At 43.5% G+C, this 19157-nt stretch overlaps 1 protein-coding gene across 1 annotated transcript in view; it reads left to right on the forward strand.

Annotated features, from left to right (window-relative positions):
• Positions 1-18859, forward strand: part of wdr95 (WD40 repeat domain 95) — an 87096-nt gene extending 68237 nt beyond the window's left edge. The window contains exons 18-26 of the mRNA XM_076283100.1: positions 11971-12030; positions 12331-12490; positions 14726-14784; positions 14870-15008; positions 15096-15135; positions 18001-18086; positions 18207-18373; positions 18469-18572; positions 18673-18859. Coding sequence (XP_076139215.1) covers positions 11971-12030; positions 12331-12490; positions 14726-14784; positions 14870-15008; positions 15096-15135; positions 18001-18086; positions 18207-18373; positions 18469-18572; positions 18673-18859 — 1002 coding nt within the window. The remainder of the gene's footprint in view (positions 1-11970; positions 12031-12330; positions 12491-14725; positions 14785-14869; positions 15009-15095; positions 15136-18000; positions 18087-18206; positions 18374-18468; positions 18573-18672) is intronic.
• Positions 18860-19157: the final 298 nt, after the last annotated feature.

Below are 19157 nucleotides of genomic sequence, written 5' to 3' on the forward strand. Positions count from 1 at the left end.
GTTATTGACATATTCTTATTCTGTGACACCTTAAGAAGATAAGGTGAGGTGTTTCTTGTAGTTGTATGCATTTTTGGACATTATATCTGAAGAGGTTTGTTCCACTTATCAGTATAACTGTATGGTATTCTAAAACTTTGAAGCTCAATATCTCAGAACTACTCAGAATGTAGATAGAACCCTATAATTCTAAGGGGACGAATTTCATTCATGACCACAAAAGTGCATTTGGACCGATTAGAGCCGCTATTGTTTCGCATTTTAGCCTTATAATAGGCCGCTTTGATTAAGTGGTTTTTACTGATCTGTCAGCAGTGTGTGCAAAACTACGATACTTTCACCCATCGATAAATCCCATCTTGACATTTAAACATTCAGGTTTTAATACATAAATTCACTTGTCACACTTTCGCTACAGTATGTTTGCAAAGTGTCAGGGTCAAAGCAAGCTACCAAAATTCCTTGTACGAACATGCACAGATGGAATTTAATATTACGAAAGGGGCATTTTCTGACTAATATTCCGGTTAAAAGAGGCATATGCTAGGGGTGTTATTCCGGTTTATGGTATTCCGAATATTACCTTATTCGGGTTATGGCATCTGGAATAAAGTGTTTATATGACTCGTAATCAGAATATTGTCATTATTCAGAATAAAATTCATTTCTCGAGGTCACCGAGTACTGTCTTTACGGGGAAAAAACGTAGTTCGAGGCAGCTACAGCGCTATACTCTAAGGGCATGTTAATGAGCCCGATTTCATTTTTTCCCCGTACCGACAGTATTCGGTGACCTCGAGAGCGCAAGACTATCACTAAAACTGTCACTGTTAGGGTTAGTTTTTAGCAGACACTTGTTATCCAAATCAACTTATATCAGAATAACTATTAACAACTAGAATTGCGGTTCCGAGGAACTGCAAGAGTGGGTTTGATCAGGGGCATGGAACTCGGCCTCATCCAAGGATTCCAACGGTACCTCATTTATGAAAATCGGGCACACGGATCAAAAGTTATCCGCATTAACGCAACATCCAATAAGCTAAAACGCATAAATATCGTGGTTGCTATGCTGGTTGCTAGGGCAATCATGCTGGTTGCTATGGTGGTCACTAGGTTTGAAGGCCAGCGCCTCCTGAGAGGCCTGAAGGGTCAGTTCTGAGGTTGTTGGCTGCTGGAACCGAAAAATGCATTTTCTTAAAAGACAATGTGACTGAAGTGCGGGCAAAGTTTGCACAGAAATGTACGATTTTTCCCACCCTCATCGACCTTGTCATAAAACTTGTTTAAATGATCACACGACGCCTCCTTGCTGCTTTGTCGTCTACATCAGCCTTTCTCAAACTTCTTTGACCTGAGGCCCAGTCAAGGCATACTTTGGGGTCATAGGGCCCACCTACATGAACCCACCCCCCCCTCATCAAATTGTAATGATATCACAATTATTATTATTTTTATACTATATTGCTATACATGCACTTCAAAACAGTCAATGTTTAAAGTGCCAAGATTGTTCACAAAAGTTTGTGAAAGCATGCATATCAGAGTACTGCTTTACTAATGTAAAATATAATTAGGGCTACAATAGTTTCATTGTTTTTGCATTGTTGCATGATGCTTGCATGAGAAATACTTCTCAAAACAACAGCAATTATATGGGTGCCGTTGTTTTGGGATGTTTCCCTCATGCAAGCATCATACACTGATAGAGTATAATTACCTTTCATTTGAATGCCTGAATGTAAGAATTCGGGAAACACAATATCAGCTTTTAACATTTCTGTTGTTTACAAGTTTATGTAAATCACATAAAACATGAACTGTTTACATACTACTGATAGCCCATTACTGTACACAATAATACTGTGCCCATTCATTAACATATTGTAGCGCCGAGGCTATTTGCCCCGTGTTGGACTTTCCCCTGTGTTCCCCTGTGTCTTCTGTTTTCCCGGCGTGTGCGCGTGTGTGTGTGTGTGTGTGCGTGCGAGAGTGTCTGTGTCTCCCTCTCCCTTCTGTGTCATAGAATGTGTCAATAAGTTCTGATGTGTTTTGATTGGGGGGAGGTGTCCGGGAGGGAATATTTAGGGGTTCGGATAGGTTAGCGATTGATAAGGGGAGGGAATAGAATAGGGGGTTCTAAGACGTCTAGTAAGTTTAGTCAGAGTAGAAGTAAATTACGTGCGAGTGGGTTGTGTTGCGTTGTGTTGTCTGCCGATGAGAGTGAATGACGAGTGATTGAGACCTAATTTATCAAGATCAGTTTGTTGTTTTGTAGTGGACACCTCCTGCTACCCGTACCTTAGCCTGTACATCCTTTATACAAATAAATTACCGGAGTTTGGAACGGTATCTCAGCCTCCCCGTCTCCTAACTACTTTTCGGCATTACACTGGTGTCTGGAAGTGGGATCGTTACCTCTGCCGAAAATGGATGACATTGCTGGGCTGGTAAGGTCGTTCCCTTTACTTGGACAGACTAGGGACCCTGATAAGGATGTGCCCCGACATGGGCAGGACCACCGAGGTCCGGAGGGACAGAGAGCTATTGCTAGATGGTCTCACAATAACCCCTTTCTGCCATTACTACGAACCGAATGTTCATTAAGCCCTGACTCTAACGCTCGTGCCCCTGACAGTGACACTCACGTTTGTTTTCCTGTTGCTACTGGCAACGGCGAGGAGATCAACTGGAAAGTATTCAATAAAAACATCCGGTTCGCTAGTACGCCAATAGTCGCTAGCGGCGCTAGTGGTGGCTGCCCTGCGCTGTCGGAAGCTAACTGGCTAGCCGGAGAAGCTAGTCGCTACTCCGGTAGCAGCAATACTGTTTGCTTATGCTTGATTCACATCCCAATTGCCTTCTAAATAAAGTCGAGTCCTCTTCTACAGAAGCCCTTTTTGCTCCTTCACTTCCCACACCACCCAGTTTTATGTGTCCAATACCAAACGCCTGCAACTCCCACCAGCTCCTTGATATTGAGCCCCTTAGCATGCATGCTAATTTCCCATCCGAACACACTAGCATTGCGGCAAACACTCTGCAAAAAGGCTCCGACGAGGCAACCCGTCTATTTTATACACATAGAGATAACACCACACAGTTGCCAGACACTCGACCTTCACCCCATCAGTGTGCTAACTCCCCAGTGACTGGGCCTCAATGGGGGGTCAGTCATTCTACCGGCGGGCATGCTACAGCCACAGAGACTGGGCCGTCTGTCCCCCTGACCCCGCTGGTTGCACCTGAACCTGTGCGTAATAGAAGTTTCCTGAAGTTGGGGAGATACGATGGCCGTACCTCTTATGAAGCCTTTCGTGAAAAGTTTGAGCTAATGGCTAACTCTAATGGCTGGAGTGAAGAGGATAGAGTGGGGCAGTTGGCAGCTGCATTGGAGGGGGATGCGCTGCAGGTTTTTCTTGACGTCCGCGGCCGCCAGGTGACCCAGGCAGATGTGCTACACAGGGCATTGTCTCGTCGGTTTGGTGACACCACTCCCACTGTGTCACGCCGTCAGCAGTTCCAGGAACGTGTGCGGCAGGACAAGGAGACACTGGGTGTTTTCATGGCTGACCTACAGCACTTAGCTCAGTGCAGCTATCCATCTTTTAATGTGGAAGTGAGAGATGCCCTCACCTTGGATGCATTTATTCGTGGTCTGACACCCGAGAGGCTTAGGCAACAACTGCGGCTGCAGCAACCCACCACTCTCGAAGAGGCGCTTCAGCAGGCCCATGCCATTGAAGGGATTTTTGACGAACAGCCAGCAAGAACCGCGAACAGCTGGGGTAGCCGTCCTAGGGCCTTTTATCCAGGTGATGGTAGCCATCCTCCATCTGCTCGTAGGCCTACCTCTTTTGACCATGACTCTGCTGTCTGCTGGCGCTGTGGCAAGAGAGGCCACCTGCGCCGGGACTGCACCACACTGGACTCAGCTGTTGGCTCTTTACAGCAGGGAAACGGGAAGGGACCGGAGTAATGGGAGTGTCTCCTGGTCCTGTGTGCAGTGTAGAGTCTCCCGTCAGTGTTGTTTCATCTGATTGTGGCCTAGTCGAGTGCTGTCATGTATCTGCTGTTGTAAATAGTCATCCAGTTACTAGACGGTTCCACCGTCACTCTAGTCCACCCCAGCTTGTTAGTGAACCATGCACTACAACCCCCCAATGCTTTTTCATACGCGTCTGGGTTGCTGAACTTCCTGAGCACTGTATCCTTGGAATTGACTTCCTTCATGCTGCAACGGCTGTCATTGACCTAGGGGCAGCATGCCTCAGACTTGGAGAGTCAAACACTGCGCCCATCTGTTTCGGCCCCTCACCCCTTTGACCACTGTTTAACTGTGTTGGCGTGATTCATGCGGCTGAGAATCCTGACCCGCCAGCACCTGAGACCATACCCACTACCCCAGACCTTCCTGTGCCGTCTTCAGCAGCCTGCTCTGGGTCCGAGACTCCAATTCCCCTACGCCCCTTTCCTGCAACCCCTATCCGTCAACGTGCACGTCGCTTGCCCCATTCTCGACAGCTGGCTGCAGAATAGTGTCTGGAGGAAATGAAGGCTGCTGGAGTCATCGAGCCCTCTGACAGCCCCTGGGCTTCTCCGGTTGTATTGGTCCCAAAAAAGGATGGCAGCTGGCGGTTTTGTATCGACTTTGGGCGGCTCAACGAGGTGACTGTTAAGGACTCATATCCACTACCCCGGATTGACGAGTCCCTGGATCAGGTGGGTGGGTCTAAGTGGTTCTCGTCGTTGGACCTCCGGTCTGGTTACTGGCAGGTGCCCCTCGCTGCTGATGCCAGACCAAAGACAGCGTTCACTACGGGGACAGGGTTGTGGCAGTTTAACACCATGCCATTTGGGCTTTGTAATGCGCCCGCAACATTAGAGCGGCTGATGGAGCGTGTGCTGCAATTCCCAAAGAAAGGTGTCTTGTGTATCTTGATGACCTGCTTGTACATGGCAAGGACTTTGAGTCTGCGCTGCGTCATCTAGATGCAGTCATCACGAGAATAGCCCAAGCCGGCCTGAAGCTACACCCAGAGAAATGCAGACTGATGCAACGCGCTGTCACCTTCCTTGGACACCACGTGACTGGAGAGGGGGTTGCTACTGAACACCGGAAGACCGAAGCTGTTCGTGACTGGCCAGCCCCCTGCAACCTACGACAGTTAAGGTCTTTCTTGGGTCTGGCTTCATACTACCGCCGCTTCGTTCCAAGCTTTGCCACTGTGGCTGCCCCACTCCACCAGTTGTCTCGGAGGGAACAGAAATTTCATTGGGGGCCTGAGCAACAACGTGCTTTTGACAATCTGAAGCTGGCTCTTTGTAGTGCACCAATCCTTGTGGCGCCAGACCCGAAGCTCCCTTTCATCCTGGACACGGATGCCAGCAATGTAGGCCTCGGGGCCGTCCTATCCCAGGTGACAGCAGATGGAGAGAGGGTCATTGAGTATTACAGTCGGTCCTTCAACAGAGCTGAACGCAACTACTGTGTGACCCGGAGAGAACTGTTAGCCGTTGTCGATGCTGTTCGTCATTTCAAGCATTACCTGTGTGGCCTTCCTTTCGTGGTCCGGACTGACCATGCCTCCCTGCGTTGGCTCCTCTCTTTCCGTGAGCCAGAGGGTCAGGTCGCCCGTTGGATAGAACAGCTACAGGAGTTTCAGTTTGAGATTCAGCACCGGAAGGGAGAAAACCACCAGAATGCTGATGGGCTGTCCAGGAGGAGCTGTTCAGCTGCGTGTCCACAGTGCAGTCGTCTACCTGGTAGCGCTGAGGGCACGTTGCCTGACGTGTTAGAGGATGAACTGCTAGCCATTCAGTGCCGAGCCATACTACCGGCCTCCAACATGTCCTGGGCTACCGAACAACGTAAAGATCCAGAGCTCCAGGTTGTGATCAGCTGGGTGGAGGCTGGACAGCGCCCATCCTGGGAAGATGTAGCTGCTCATGGACTCACAGTTAGGGGCCTGTGGTCCATGCGGGATGGGTTGGCCCTACATGACGGGGTGCTGAAGAGACGCTGGGTGGAGCCTGCAACAGGTTTACCTAAATGGCAGACTGTTGTCCCGATGTTTAGCTGCGGATTGGTCCTCGCAGCCATGCATGGGCAACCTGGAGTGGGTCACTTTGGGGTGAAAAAGACACTGAAGCGTGTGCGGCAACAGTTCTATTGGAGCACGTGCAGGAGGGATGTAGAGTCCTACTGCCACCGGTGTGACGCATGCACTGCCCGTAAGGGACCCGTGGGCCGTTCCCATGCTCCACTTCAGCAGAGGAGGGTAGGCTATCCGATGGACCGTATAGCTGTGGATGTGATGGGGCCCTTACCGTTGACACCCCGGGGAAACCGTTACATCATCGTGGCTGTGGATTATTCCACCAAGTGGCCCGAGGCGTACGCTGTGTCCAATCAAGACGCGTGTACTACAGCTGAGGTGCTCCTTGGAGGCATGTTTGCTCGGTTCGGAGTGCCTGCAGAACTTCATACGGATCAAGGGCGGAACTTTGAGTCCCGCACCTTTGCAGATTTTTGTCAGCGGATGGGCATTAGGAAGACTCGAACCACTGCTCTCCACCCTCAAAGTGACGGCCTTGTCGAGAGGTACAACCGCACCCTTGCCGAACAGCTAGCCTTGTGTGTGCAGCAGGATCAGAGAGATTGGGACCTGCAGATTCCTCTGGTCCTTATGGCAAGCCGCACTGCAGTCCAAGAGTCCACAGGTTGTACTCCAGCGCTGTTGATGCTTGGTAGAGAGCTGCGGACCCCACCCTCACTCCTCATGGGCCTACCCCCAGATGCTCCAGATGCCCCTGCAGGGCTTGAGTATGCACACCAACTGCAGGACCGACTCCAGCTAGCTCATGACTTTGCACGCCATCAAGCCATTCAAGCTGGAATTCGGCAGAAGATAGCATATGACCACCATAGTGCAGGACGTGACTTTACTGTGGGTGAGTTGGTCTGGGTGTATGGGCCAAAACGGAAAAAAGGACGGTCGCCCAAGCTTGAATCAGCGTGGGACGGGCCTGCATTTGGTTATTTTAGAGATTTTAGAGAGAAAATATAAATAGCCTGTCATGCAGTTTATGGGCTACAGTGCAGAGTTGGGAAGTTATGGTAGGCCAACTTGGAGTGAATATACAAACTCTAGTCGTAGCTGAGTAGCCTGGTAGGCCGATACACACAGTGCGTGCGGCCGTACACTATGCAGGTGCCACTGAATCGTGCTCTCACGTCAACCACGCCGTCATCTTAAATAGTCTCACGGTCGCCTTCAAGCAAGCAAAACGATGCTTTGAAAACATCTGTTTCGTTGGAAGGGCAAGGGTGTAGCAACAGGACAACAGTACAGAGACTGACAAGTCCGATAGTAGAGCTAATGTTATGAGATTGTTAAAATACGGGATATTTACGGGAAAATATTAAAACGGGAAGACAGCGGGAAAAAAGTTAAAATACGTGAGAAACCCGGAAAAAACGGGAGGGTTGACAGCTATGCAAGTAAGTAACATCCAAACAGTGTGATGAATGGCCATCACGTAAAGCATATGACAACAGCAAATAGCTAACGTTTACGTTAGCCTAACTTACTTATCGTTGACGTTGACCCGACACGTTCATAAGTTAGACCATAGACTGATAAGGACGTCCATCAAACTAAAAGGGTTCGTTCTTCGATGTCTTCAAATTCGTTCAAATTCCGTGTAGTTCTCAATGCTTCGGTTTACATGTAGATACCCTCATTATGCTACGGTGTAAGTGTGTTGCTATTTGGAGCCTTGGTAGCGATTTATTTTTACTCGTGAGCGGTACTGTTTTTCTTTTTAATAAACTGCCTGTAGACTTACACAGTTCTCAATGCTTCGGTTTACATGTAGATACCCTCATTATGCTACGGTGTAAGTGTGTTGCTATTTGGAGCCTTGGTAGCGATTCATTTTTACTCTACGTTCAGTTCAAGCATCGTTGTTTGGTGGGTCAGGTGACGAGCCGTCGATTCACAGCACAGCACCCAGAATGCATTGCAACACACCGTCATGAAGGGACTCATCGTTAGGTCGGCTTTAAATAGCATACAGAATCTATAGTAATTTAACGTTGTCTGTAAGCTCCACAGATCGTGGCAAGACAATTGAATTGATTGTGGACTTCTTGCCGGGCAATGATGAGTAACTTAACTTGAATAGTAGTGGTGCGTGGATGTGCATAATATCTGTATGAATGTGTGTTTCTCAACGTTATAATCTATACAACTATATACATGACTAAGTTCGAGCTAGCTGGGCTGGGCTGAATGGACTGGGAAAAAGTTTTTTTTATTTTTTAAATGACCTGTATGAACATGGATTCACTTTTAAAAAAGATGGCAGAGCGCGAAGCTCTGGAAATTCACAATTTCGTCGCCGTTTTTTTTTTTTTTTTTTTTAAACATAGTCCAGTATTTCTTTTGAAATTGAAATTGAAATGAAGTTGTATGGACTGGACTATGTTTTTTTTTTTTTTTTTTTTTAAACGGCGACGAAATTGTGAATTTCCAGAGCGTGTTACAACACACTCAGCAATCGACTCCTACGGACTTTCCCCTGAAGTTGGCAGCAAAGATGGCAACATTTCCGGAAAGGTACTGGCTTGATGAAATTCATTCTGGACTCTTTATCCGACCACATAAACCTTGGGATACTTCGGTTTGGCTTTAGGGACCCTCTACTCACTACCACGTAAGTGTTAATGTTGTTTGGAACTGTAGAAGAGGTATAAAAATAGCGTTTTGTAGCGGCAAAATTGATATGCCCTGCTCACTTCCAGGCTACGAGTTTTGACTGAAAACGGTACAATCGAACTTTCTCAAAACACATCCGAATGACATGATTTTGATGTCAACTCAACGTATGTACCCCCAATCATCCGTAAATCGAAGTGCATTTTACTTTAAGAAGAACAATAGTGGGCTTGCTGGATCAAACCCACTAATAAAGTAAACTTAAGAAGAACAATAGTGGGCTTGCTGGATCAAACCCGCTAATAACAGTACAGAGACATAAAGAGTATACATTATAGTGCACACAATCCACTGTTATAACCCCCTTCCAACCTCCGTTGCTCTATAAAAAATACAATGACTATAGCTTCCATTAAGCAATTAACTGGGTGTCCATCAGTCCTTTTGCCAAATACTGTATTGTGGTCCGTTTCCACAACCACCTAATGTAGCCTGGAAATCCAGACCCTGGAAATCTAGAAAGATTAAGGGTCTGGTCATGACTAATGTAATGGCCCAACTTGAGGGGCGGCACCAAGCATGCATTTGAAAATCTCACTGCACGCAATTGGATAACACTACGACCAACGTTTACTGACTGATTCCGGACTTCGATGCAATTGGATAACACTATGACCAATGTTTACTGACTTATTCCGGACTTCATGTTGCAGCGCTGTCATAGGGGCAGCCGTGGCCTACTGGTTAGCGCTTCAGATTTGTAACCGGAGGGTTGCCGGTTGGAACCCCGACCAGTAGGAAGCGGCTGAAGTGCCCTTGAGCAAGGCACCTAACCCCTAATTGCTCCCTGAGCGCCGCTGTTGTAGCAGGCAGCTCACTACGTCGGGATTAGTGTGAGCTTCACCTCACTGTGTGTTCACTGTGTGCTGAACAGTGTTGGGCAAGTTACTTCAAAATCGTAATGTACTATGCATTACTTATTACTGTGATTTCAAAGTAATTTGTTACATTATAATATTACTGTCTCTGAATTGTAAGGCATTACACTACTATTGCATTACTTTTAAGTTACTTTCACCAAAATATCTAGAAATATGGATTTGCCATTCTAAATGCAGTTTATTACGCTCAATGCAGCTCATTGCTCTTCCAATGGAGGGAGATGTGGTATAGCATAATGACTGAGCTAGGCTTAATGCTTACAACATACAGTAAGAATGCAATAGGCGCAGTGCTCATGATGCAAAACAAGGATCAATCATAGTCAGAATTTTGTTAAAAACCGACAAAAGGTCAAAGTCTGGTAAATTGTGATATAAATACTGTAACTTTAAGGCCTAGGCCTGCTCAATAGAGAGCCTATTGTAAATCAAAGCTTAATAAAGACATGTCAAGATGGTGGCCTACTGGCCATTTCGGTGCCCTAAGTGAGTGGCTTTGAGTGAGTGACATTTAAATGATAACTCAAACACCTAAAGTAAAATAAAAGGCCTATTATACAGACCATTACTGTGTGTTTTTTTAACATTAATTTCTGAAGAAATGCTGTTTTCTTATAAATGGTGCACGGTCACTTTAAGAGCATTGATCTTTACGTTCTCATAATGCCCTTTTGCCAGCTCTTGTTTACAAGCCTTGTTTGTTGAGTTACATTGATAGCACAATATTAACAATAATATGCACAATGTTAAGTTGTTTTAAGCAGCCTTCATTGCTTTGGAAAGTATGCAATGACATGTTGCTTCACATTTCGTTTTGCAAATAAAAGTGAATTATGAGCCTGGTATCCACCTAGCTATCTGAATGGATTTTTTTGTCGACTTGGCATATCATGTGCTTCATGTAGCCTAAATGCTTGGGAAACGAATTATTGAAGACCCACCAATTCCATTCTACTAGTACTATGTGGTGGAGATTGAGAGAACCCAAAAAGTATCAAACTTCCATGTACCATTAGCCTGGCCTTAATTGCCTTCCTACGTACTTCCGCCAGGCTAATGTACCATGGTGTTAGTGCATTCTGACATTGTAAACGTTATTGATGAAGAGTGAAACGCAGTTTGCAGTAAAGCTACTATTCATTGGTTACATTTGGGTGCCCCCTCTGTCCTTGGTGGCCTACGCAAAGTGTGTGATGCGCGTGGTGGGAGCGGTGGCACTGCCAGGCTACACAATCTTTTTCTGCATTTCTATCCCTTTATTCTCTTTAATTCAAGTTCACAGCTCAAAGCTGTCATGCACTAGAAGAACATAGTTTGCGTTTTATCAAGAATAAAAAAGATTAGCGTGGCACCACTTTAGATGTTTCATTAAATGACTTGAGCTATTTCGCGAGGCATAGTGAGATCTTTCGGTTTCGCACACAAAGTGCACTAACTATTATGTTCTTCATATCCTTGTCTCTGACAAGCTAAAAATAATGAGCGTAGGCTTATGTCCATCCCGCAAATAGATCCGACTTTGAGTCTGCTGCAGCCACAGTCATCTTCAACCAGTATCAGGAGATTTTGCGAATATGTATCAAAACAAAACAAGCGCTTAATTTTGGGTTAAAATGCATTGTAACGCGCGTTACTGAAGTTTGTTTGTTTTTTTTGTTTTTTGTAATGCCTTACATTACCGCGTTACCGCAAACAGCAATATATTACAGTAATTACATTACTTTTGTAACGCATTACTCCCAACACTGGTGCTGAATGTGTTTCACTAATTCACAGATTGGAATAAATGCAGGCCAAATTTCCCTCACAGGATCAAAAGAGTATACTTATACTTATATATATATATATATATATATACACTTATACTTATAATCTGTTTAGCTTGCCTCTGGCCTGCCTATATCAGATACACCGATGTGATTGGTACCCCACAATACAAGGGACATAAGTAATGAGCATCATTACTCATTGCCAGAGTGACTCGCTGAGCAAATTCAAATTGTGCTCCCACGAGAACTCTGGAATTCCAGGGTAACAACCACCCACTGCAATCAGTCCGTAACAGACTCATAACAGATGTGTCATAGCCCAATGCAACACAATTGAATACAGTGATATACAAACAAGACAAATGTAGGAATTCAACACATATTTCACCATGTATTCTACTTCCAATACCTCCCAGACCCCGGTTTGAGGTAGCTCCATTTCTGTCCATAATGATAGACGATCTCAAGTATTTCACAGCTGAGAATGCTGACTTAGCATTAAACTGAGTACTGTTGTTATTGATAACTCACCTCCAGGATACTCCAGATGGCACACCCTATATCCAGAAGCCTCAACCATACTGGCAGGATGATCTGGTGAGATGAACTCACTCTCACAAACACACTTGCATACAGTACATAAACATACTCATGTGCAGATACATAATTGTGTTGTGTTTGACCAACTATGCAGTTCAGCCCTGCTAAAGCTAAAACCATGGGTGCTAGCATCTCTTAGTAGCATATTTCTTAAGGCATTTGGAGGGAGGTTTACTTAACGTACAGTGCAGCTATCATACCAGCTGGCTACCCTTACATACAGTAGGCTCACATTAATATGGGCATAATACATTATTTGTCTTTATAATTTAATTGACTCTAATGTCCCATTAACAGAGCAGAGGTCACAAAGATGACATCTTGTGCATTGCTCAGTGTCCACCATCTCTGCTAGCCACTGGAAGCTGTGACGGGGAGATCATTGTCTGGAGTCTGGCATCAGGACACATCCAGAGCCGTTTCCTCTCTCCTGTAACTGGTGCACACACAGACACTGGTGAGAGTTCACTTAAGTGTTTAATCAAAAGTCCTGTACTGAAACAGTTCGGTATGACTATGTGTACAGTTCAGAGGAGGCTCCTTCATTGAGGAAAGGGAGGAACACCCTCCTTAAAATTTCAGAGAAAAATAAAAAATATATAAACTGAATTACTAATCTGATAAATTACTGTTAATATTACTATTTTTAACACTTTGAATGAACAAAATCGTTCCCCTAGGTCAAAATGCCAACAGCACCCCCTATCGCTATTGAAAATTACTGTATGGAGGAGCTTCCTCCTCAAGCCCCTCATTGAAGTCCATTATAAACGTCTCGGACCCCAGCGGCTCGTGAATCACGTTGTTTTCAATGGCCAAGGGAGGAAGCTCCTCCGTACAGTAATTTTCAATTGCGATAGGGGGTGCTGTTTTTAGCGGCAACGGTTCAAGAACGTTATATGCAGTCTATGAATCTTATGTTGAACGGAAAGCTTGTTTTTTGCTCGTGAAATAAACAGTACAATGGAATCAGTGGACAATCTCAAATCTTTTATACATTCAAATACACTGCGAATACACTGATGTATGATGAATGTTTATCAAAGCAGGAAGACCAGCTCCAAAAATTCATATTCCAAAACAAGACGGTAAGGCTAGTGTAGGCTACTGAATGCTACATAGTCAGACAAATAGGCTACTCATGGCTAACTGGTAACACTGGTAGCACAGAAAACAATCAGCCATAGCCTACTGCTGGCCTGTCACATACGTGGACAGTTCACTTGGTGATAAAACATTTTTGGATAGTTATGCGTTGTTATAATCATCCAAGTTATGCCTTAACTAAACAATTGTTAAATAAGGTTCTTGTTGTTATGTTCTTGTTTTCACCGTTCTAAATGTATCTTTGGATGGTAACATTGTTAATGAATGTTTCAGACCATAATGCATTCTTTAATGACGTCTTCAAAAACATTTGCCTTTCGAGTATGCTTTAATAAATTCCCACTTAGCTATTACAACCAGTCTTTAAATTATAGCGATTTGGCTTTAAAAACAATAGCATGTTACAAATTACCACATTTAAGGTCTATTTTTATTGGTAAATAGTTACATGGTTTTATAAAACAAGTGTCTATTTTTATTATTATAGACTTTTGTGCCAATATAGGCCTATTACACTGAGCAAAACCTCCAGACTTTCCGTAATTTTGCACATCTGGAAAACAGTATTTCATAACTAGACCTACATATGTTCCCTGACTTCCCAGACCTACATTTACATTTATTTACATTTACATTTATTAATTTAGCACTATTATCCAAAGTGACTTATATATTTAAATTATATTACAAAGTCCATTGTCCCTGGACGAATTTGGGGTTAAGTGCCTTGCTCAAATGCACAATGGTGGAAGCCAAGAATTGAACCCACAACTTTTCTGGCTGCTGCATGCTTGCCTAGCTCCTTAGGTCAGACCCCCCCGAGAATGTCAGAACAGCATTTATTGCACAACATTGCCAGTTAAAATGCTACATAGCACATACTGCTGCTATAAATGTGTCTGGGTAGGCGGCCTACATACTCTATTGTTCACATATGCCACCAACACCATCACAACCTCACATTTACGCCAATCAAGCAGACATTCCTTCCTCCGTTATTTTTTTAACCACCAGCCGCCACTGGTACAGTTACAACGCTAATGTGGATGGATCAGGGCCATAGCCAGAAATATTTTATTGGGAGAGGGAGTGCTGTTGGGACCAGACTTCTTATTAGGGTGACACTAGGGAATTAAAACTACCATATCAAAACTACTTAAAATCTTTCGAAGATTATGACGGCCTATTTTAATATTGGCAATAGATTGTGGGGTTGTGGGGCCCTCATGCCACACATAGCTCCGCCTCTGAAATAGATGGATGGATATAGGTAGATGGATGGATGAGAAACAGCTCTTTGAAACAGTTGTACAGAAAAGATTGAGTTAAAACATTCTCAGATAAGGAAGGATAAACTGATTTGTCCATTTCCATCACTTTTAGGTTTGGATAGAAGTGTGAGATGCCTTGCTTTCTTGAGGACTCGAACCCTGCACGTCGACTATCCCTCTGCAGCCTGTCTTATTTCATCTGGACCCCATGGTGTTTCCTCTATTCATTTTTACACACCACACATTTCATTTTGTCAGTTGCTGACAAATAACATGCATGGGAAGGCATCACACTTACATTTCTTTCCCTATAGGCTACGTTTTTTTCTGGAATGTCTTGATTGGAGGAAGAGTCTTTGCCAAGTTTGAGGCAGTATGTGAATTTTACAAGCACATTTCACATTCCTCTTGCAATGATGGAGCAGAGTTAATTAATTCATTGTTAACTGGTATGTTAGTCTAAATTCAAACTGCAGATTACAAAAGTGACAGTGACCAATGATGACAGCAAGTTGTATTCTGGAGATGAAGTGGGCTATGTTTATATATATGACATAAAAACATATGCTATTCATCCAGAACACAAAAAACCAAAGAGTAAGTGCAGTTTCCATCTTATGGATTTGACATTGGACATAAAGTAATTCCTTGTGGAATTTTATTTGAACTGTTTTAATGTTTCAGTTGAAAACTACTGGCGAGCACATATCAATGGCATAACAGGGTATGTATTTGTTGGAGCCTTGTACACATTAAATGTCTAAGCATTTGTATTTATTTGGCTGTTTATTACAAGGGCCAGTCTCCCTGTACCCACAACTTTGTCTGGCTACTGCATGCTAGCCTAGCTCCTTAACCACTATGATACCACCGCCACCTAATGTCACCAGGGTAGTTGAGTGTGGGTAGACAGACATACTTTTTGGTTACAATAAAATTATTTTTAGACTGTACAATGTCTTTATCTGAAACTTATTAAAAACATATTACAAAAAAAGCTAAACAAATGACATGTCGGCCATCTATGGGGTTATTTATTATTCTAGTTACGAATACACTGCGTTCCAAATTATTATGCAAATTACATTTTTCTCAGATTTTCCTAAATAGTTGATGCAAATGACAGTCAGTATAATTTTCCAGTCATCAACCGTTAGAGTATAATTCGAACAAACCTCCCAATGATAACAGTATTTTTTTCCAAAATAAAAAACTCAAAATGCACTGTTCTAAATTATTATGCACAACAGAGTTTCATTTTATAGGTTGTAAAGAACTAAAAAACGGTCAATTGTTGAATTTGCAGCATTAGGAGGTCATATAAATTAAATCAAAAACATCTTAACAGGCCAAGTTACATGTGAGTTCCTTGGAGAGTTTTTGCTTTAATGTCTTTGCAGGATGTCAGAATAGCCTCCCAGAGCTGCTGCTTGGATGTGAACTGCCTCCCACCCTCATAGATCTTTTGCTTGATGATGCTCCAAAGGTTCTCAATAGGGTTGAGGTCAGGGGAAGATGGGGGCCACACCATGAGTTTCTCTCATTCTCATTCTTTGCAGCATGAGATGGTGCATTGTCATACATAAAGATGAGTTTGCTACGGAAGGCACGGTTCTTCTTTTTGTACCACGGAAGAAAGTGGTCCGTCAGAAACTCTACATACTTTGCCGAGGTCATTTCCACACCCTCAGGGACCCTAAAGGGGCCTACCAGCTCTCTCCCCATGATTCTGGCCCAAAACATGACTCTGCCACCTCCTTGCTGACGTCTCAGCCTTGTTGGGACATGGAGGCCATTCACCTACCATCCATTACTCCATCCATTTGGACCATCTAGGGTTGCACGGCACTCATCCGTAAACAAAAGTGTTTGAAAATTAGTCTTCATGTACAGTATTCCTGAGCCCACTGCAACCGTTTCTGCTTGTGAGCATTGTTTAGGGGTGGCCGAATAGTAGGTTTATGCACACTTTCAAACTTCTTGAGGATCCTACACCTTGAGGTTCGCAGGACTCCAGAGGCACCAGCAGCTTCAAATACCTGTTTGCTGCTTTGCAATGGCATTTTAGCAGCTGCTCTCTTAAACCTATGAATTTGTCTGGCAGAAACCTTCACTATTATGCCTTTGTCTGCACGAAGCTGCCTGTGCTTTGAATCAGTCACAAATTTCTTCACAGTACGATTTTCGGGAACTATCCAATGTTTTCATACCTTGTCCAAGGTAGTGCACAATTTCACGCTTTTCAGCAGCAGAGAGATCCTTTTTCTTTCTATTCCCATGTTGCTTGAAACCTGTGACATGTTTAATAATGTGGAACATCCTTCTTAAGTAGTTTTCCTTTGATTGGGCTCACCTGGCAAACAAATTATCACAGGTGTCTGAGATTGATTTCAATGCTCCAGAGACACAAAAAAATTGAAAAACAAAATAATAAATATTTATCACACTCAGGGCTCCGAACCGGTTCAAGGAACGAAAACGAAAAACGAAAACGAACGGAATTCTACGGAATTTTACGAGGAGCGGAAACGGAAACGAAAACAAAATGGTCTTCAACTGTTCCGGAACAGAAACGTTATTCTGAAATCCACAAAACCGGTTAATAACGTTTTTTTTTCGTTCTCTATATATTTTATAAAATTTCACAAAAGCATATCCTAAGTGTTCTACTCGTTTGATTGTAGGCGAACAGCCTAATAATTAGATTTCTGCAGTTTGAAAAAAAAAAAAACGAATAAATGGACCTTTGGTCCAAATGTGTATATTTTGTCTTGCTGTTGTAATGTAACCTATCCGTCTGCCACTTCGGATCTTAGGCCAGCTCGTAGCCTAGGCTACTGAAACTGATTTGGAAATTGTTTGTAGCCTATGCGTAATAGCCTATTTTGCCTGTCCACGCCTTGTCGTTTTAAAGTCGGGATTTGAAATGTTTGCGCAATTATAGCCTATTCTATGTAGAAGAGTTAAACGGGAAATTTGAGATGGGCCTTGTCAGCAACAGACAGGTTCGTTTATAAACAGGGTTGGAATTACAGTATAGCGCAAGCCTTTGAAGATCTCCATATGGATAAAACTTAGGCTACAACCAGTTAAGGAGTTTAGCACGTATCCAGAAATATTTTTGATAAGAAATTATTTATAGGCATAGGTTAGGCCTACAGTAAGTCTGTAGGCTATTGGATGGATAGCCCGTCTGAATGTTTTTGGATGCCGCCTGTGATTTATTATTTTTGGGCATAGCTACGGTATAGGCTAAATCAAGGGGAAATAATGAGTGCGTCTATTCTAAGGTAAAGTCCACAAAAATAGACTTGATAGGCCCGCCAAACACTGCCGGAACTTTAAGAACGAACAATATTTTGCGTTCCGAACCGGTTCAGGACCGATATGTTGGTGGCGGAACGCATGCAAGAACGAAAACGTTAAACATAGGCCTACCTGAACCGTTCGGAACGGAACGTTTGAAAAATTATTTCGTTTTCAAGCCCTGATGACACTTAAATCCAATTTGCATAATAATTTGGAACACGGTGTACAGCATGTTTGTGTGATGTCATTTATATCTCAATTTTAAAACTTTTGTTTCCAGATTAGAGATTTTGGATAATAGTTTAGTACTCACTTCCTCTACTGACTGCACTGTACGGCTATGGACAGTCTGTGGAGAATTTATAGGTTGGTGTGCAATCGTCTGTACTTCTGTCCTTATCCTTATTATATTTTAACTCAGCTGAGAAACTACTGTTAGCTTTTAAGAAAATAAATATTTAATTAACATCAGCCCTTTGCTTTCAGGAACATTTGGGCAGCCAGAGGCCTGGAGTTTACATATTCCATCATCCTGGAAACACCCTGCCGTGCCCTATGACATTCTTATAGACCCGTTAAGTATGCCCAGTCACTGCAGTTTGGACACAGAAACCAGCACTAAAGACATTATTCACAAACAGGATCAAAACAAGGTAACAGTCAAAGTACTGACCATTGTGGCCTCAGGGGGATGATATTTTTTATATATTCTCCACTCTCCATTAATCTTTTTGAGACATATTCACAGTTTGAATCCCAAAGTAAGCTGAAATCCCCCCCACCATTCATCAGTGATGCAGACATTGAGACGGAGGTGAAGAGCCCCCTTTGTCCAGAGCAACTTGGGAAACGGTGGGTTTTTCTCAGAAAAGTCTTGTTTCTATAGAACAATATGGGATTCTTTCTGCAGCCAGAGATCTCTCAATATTAATTGGGTTTGCTGTATCAACAGGCTTCGTCATGAAATTTTAAAAAATGCTAGCCAGTTTCCTAACCATGGAGGACCCAAGGCATATCATACACTTAAGTACTTTGATATTGCACCGACTTCAGCCATGTGCGAGCGACCTGATCTTTCACTCGCTGGAACTGATCCATTTATATCAAACTTTTTGCTGGAGGAGCCGCAGCAGTCCTAATGCATTATGTTGTCTCAGCCCAGAGATCACCTTATCATTTGGACTGATTCTCATATGTATGTGTGTGATATGAAAATAAAACTAATAAGCAGACATACACATATGTGCTTTTGTTTGTGTGTCTTTGTCCCCACTTCTTTTCTGCCGTTTCCAAAAAAATTGTGAATCTGTGTTTATGTAAATAAAAACAGAATGTGATCATGTAAACCCATTACTTACAAAAATTAACTCAGACAACATAAAAAATGTAGAAACCGGCCAATACGAGTACCGAAGCCATGACAGCAATTTCACTGGA

The sequence above is a fragment of the Alosa pseudoharengus genome, unplaced genomic scaffold (genome assembly GCF_046254945.1).
Source record: "Alosa pseudoharengus isolate Yale_2024_CS ecotype anadromous, Long Island Sound unplaced genomic scaffold, YU_APseudo_1.1 YU_APseudo_1.1_scf_13, whole genome shotgun sequence".
In the NCBI taxonomy this organism is placed as follows: domain Eukaryota; kingdom Metazoa; phylum Chordata; class Actinopteri; order Clupeiformes; family Clupeidae; genus Alosa; species Alosa pseudoharengus.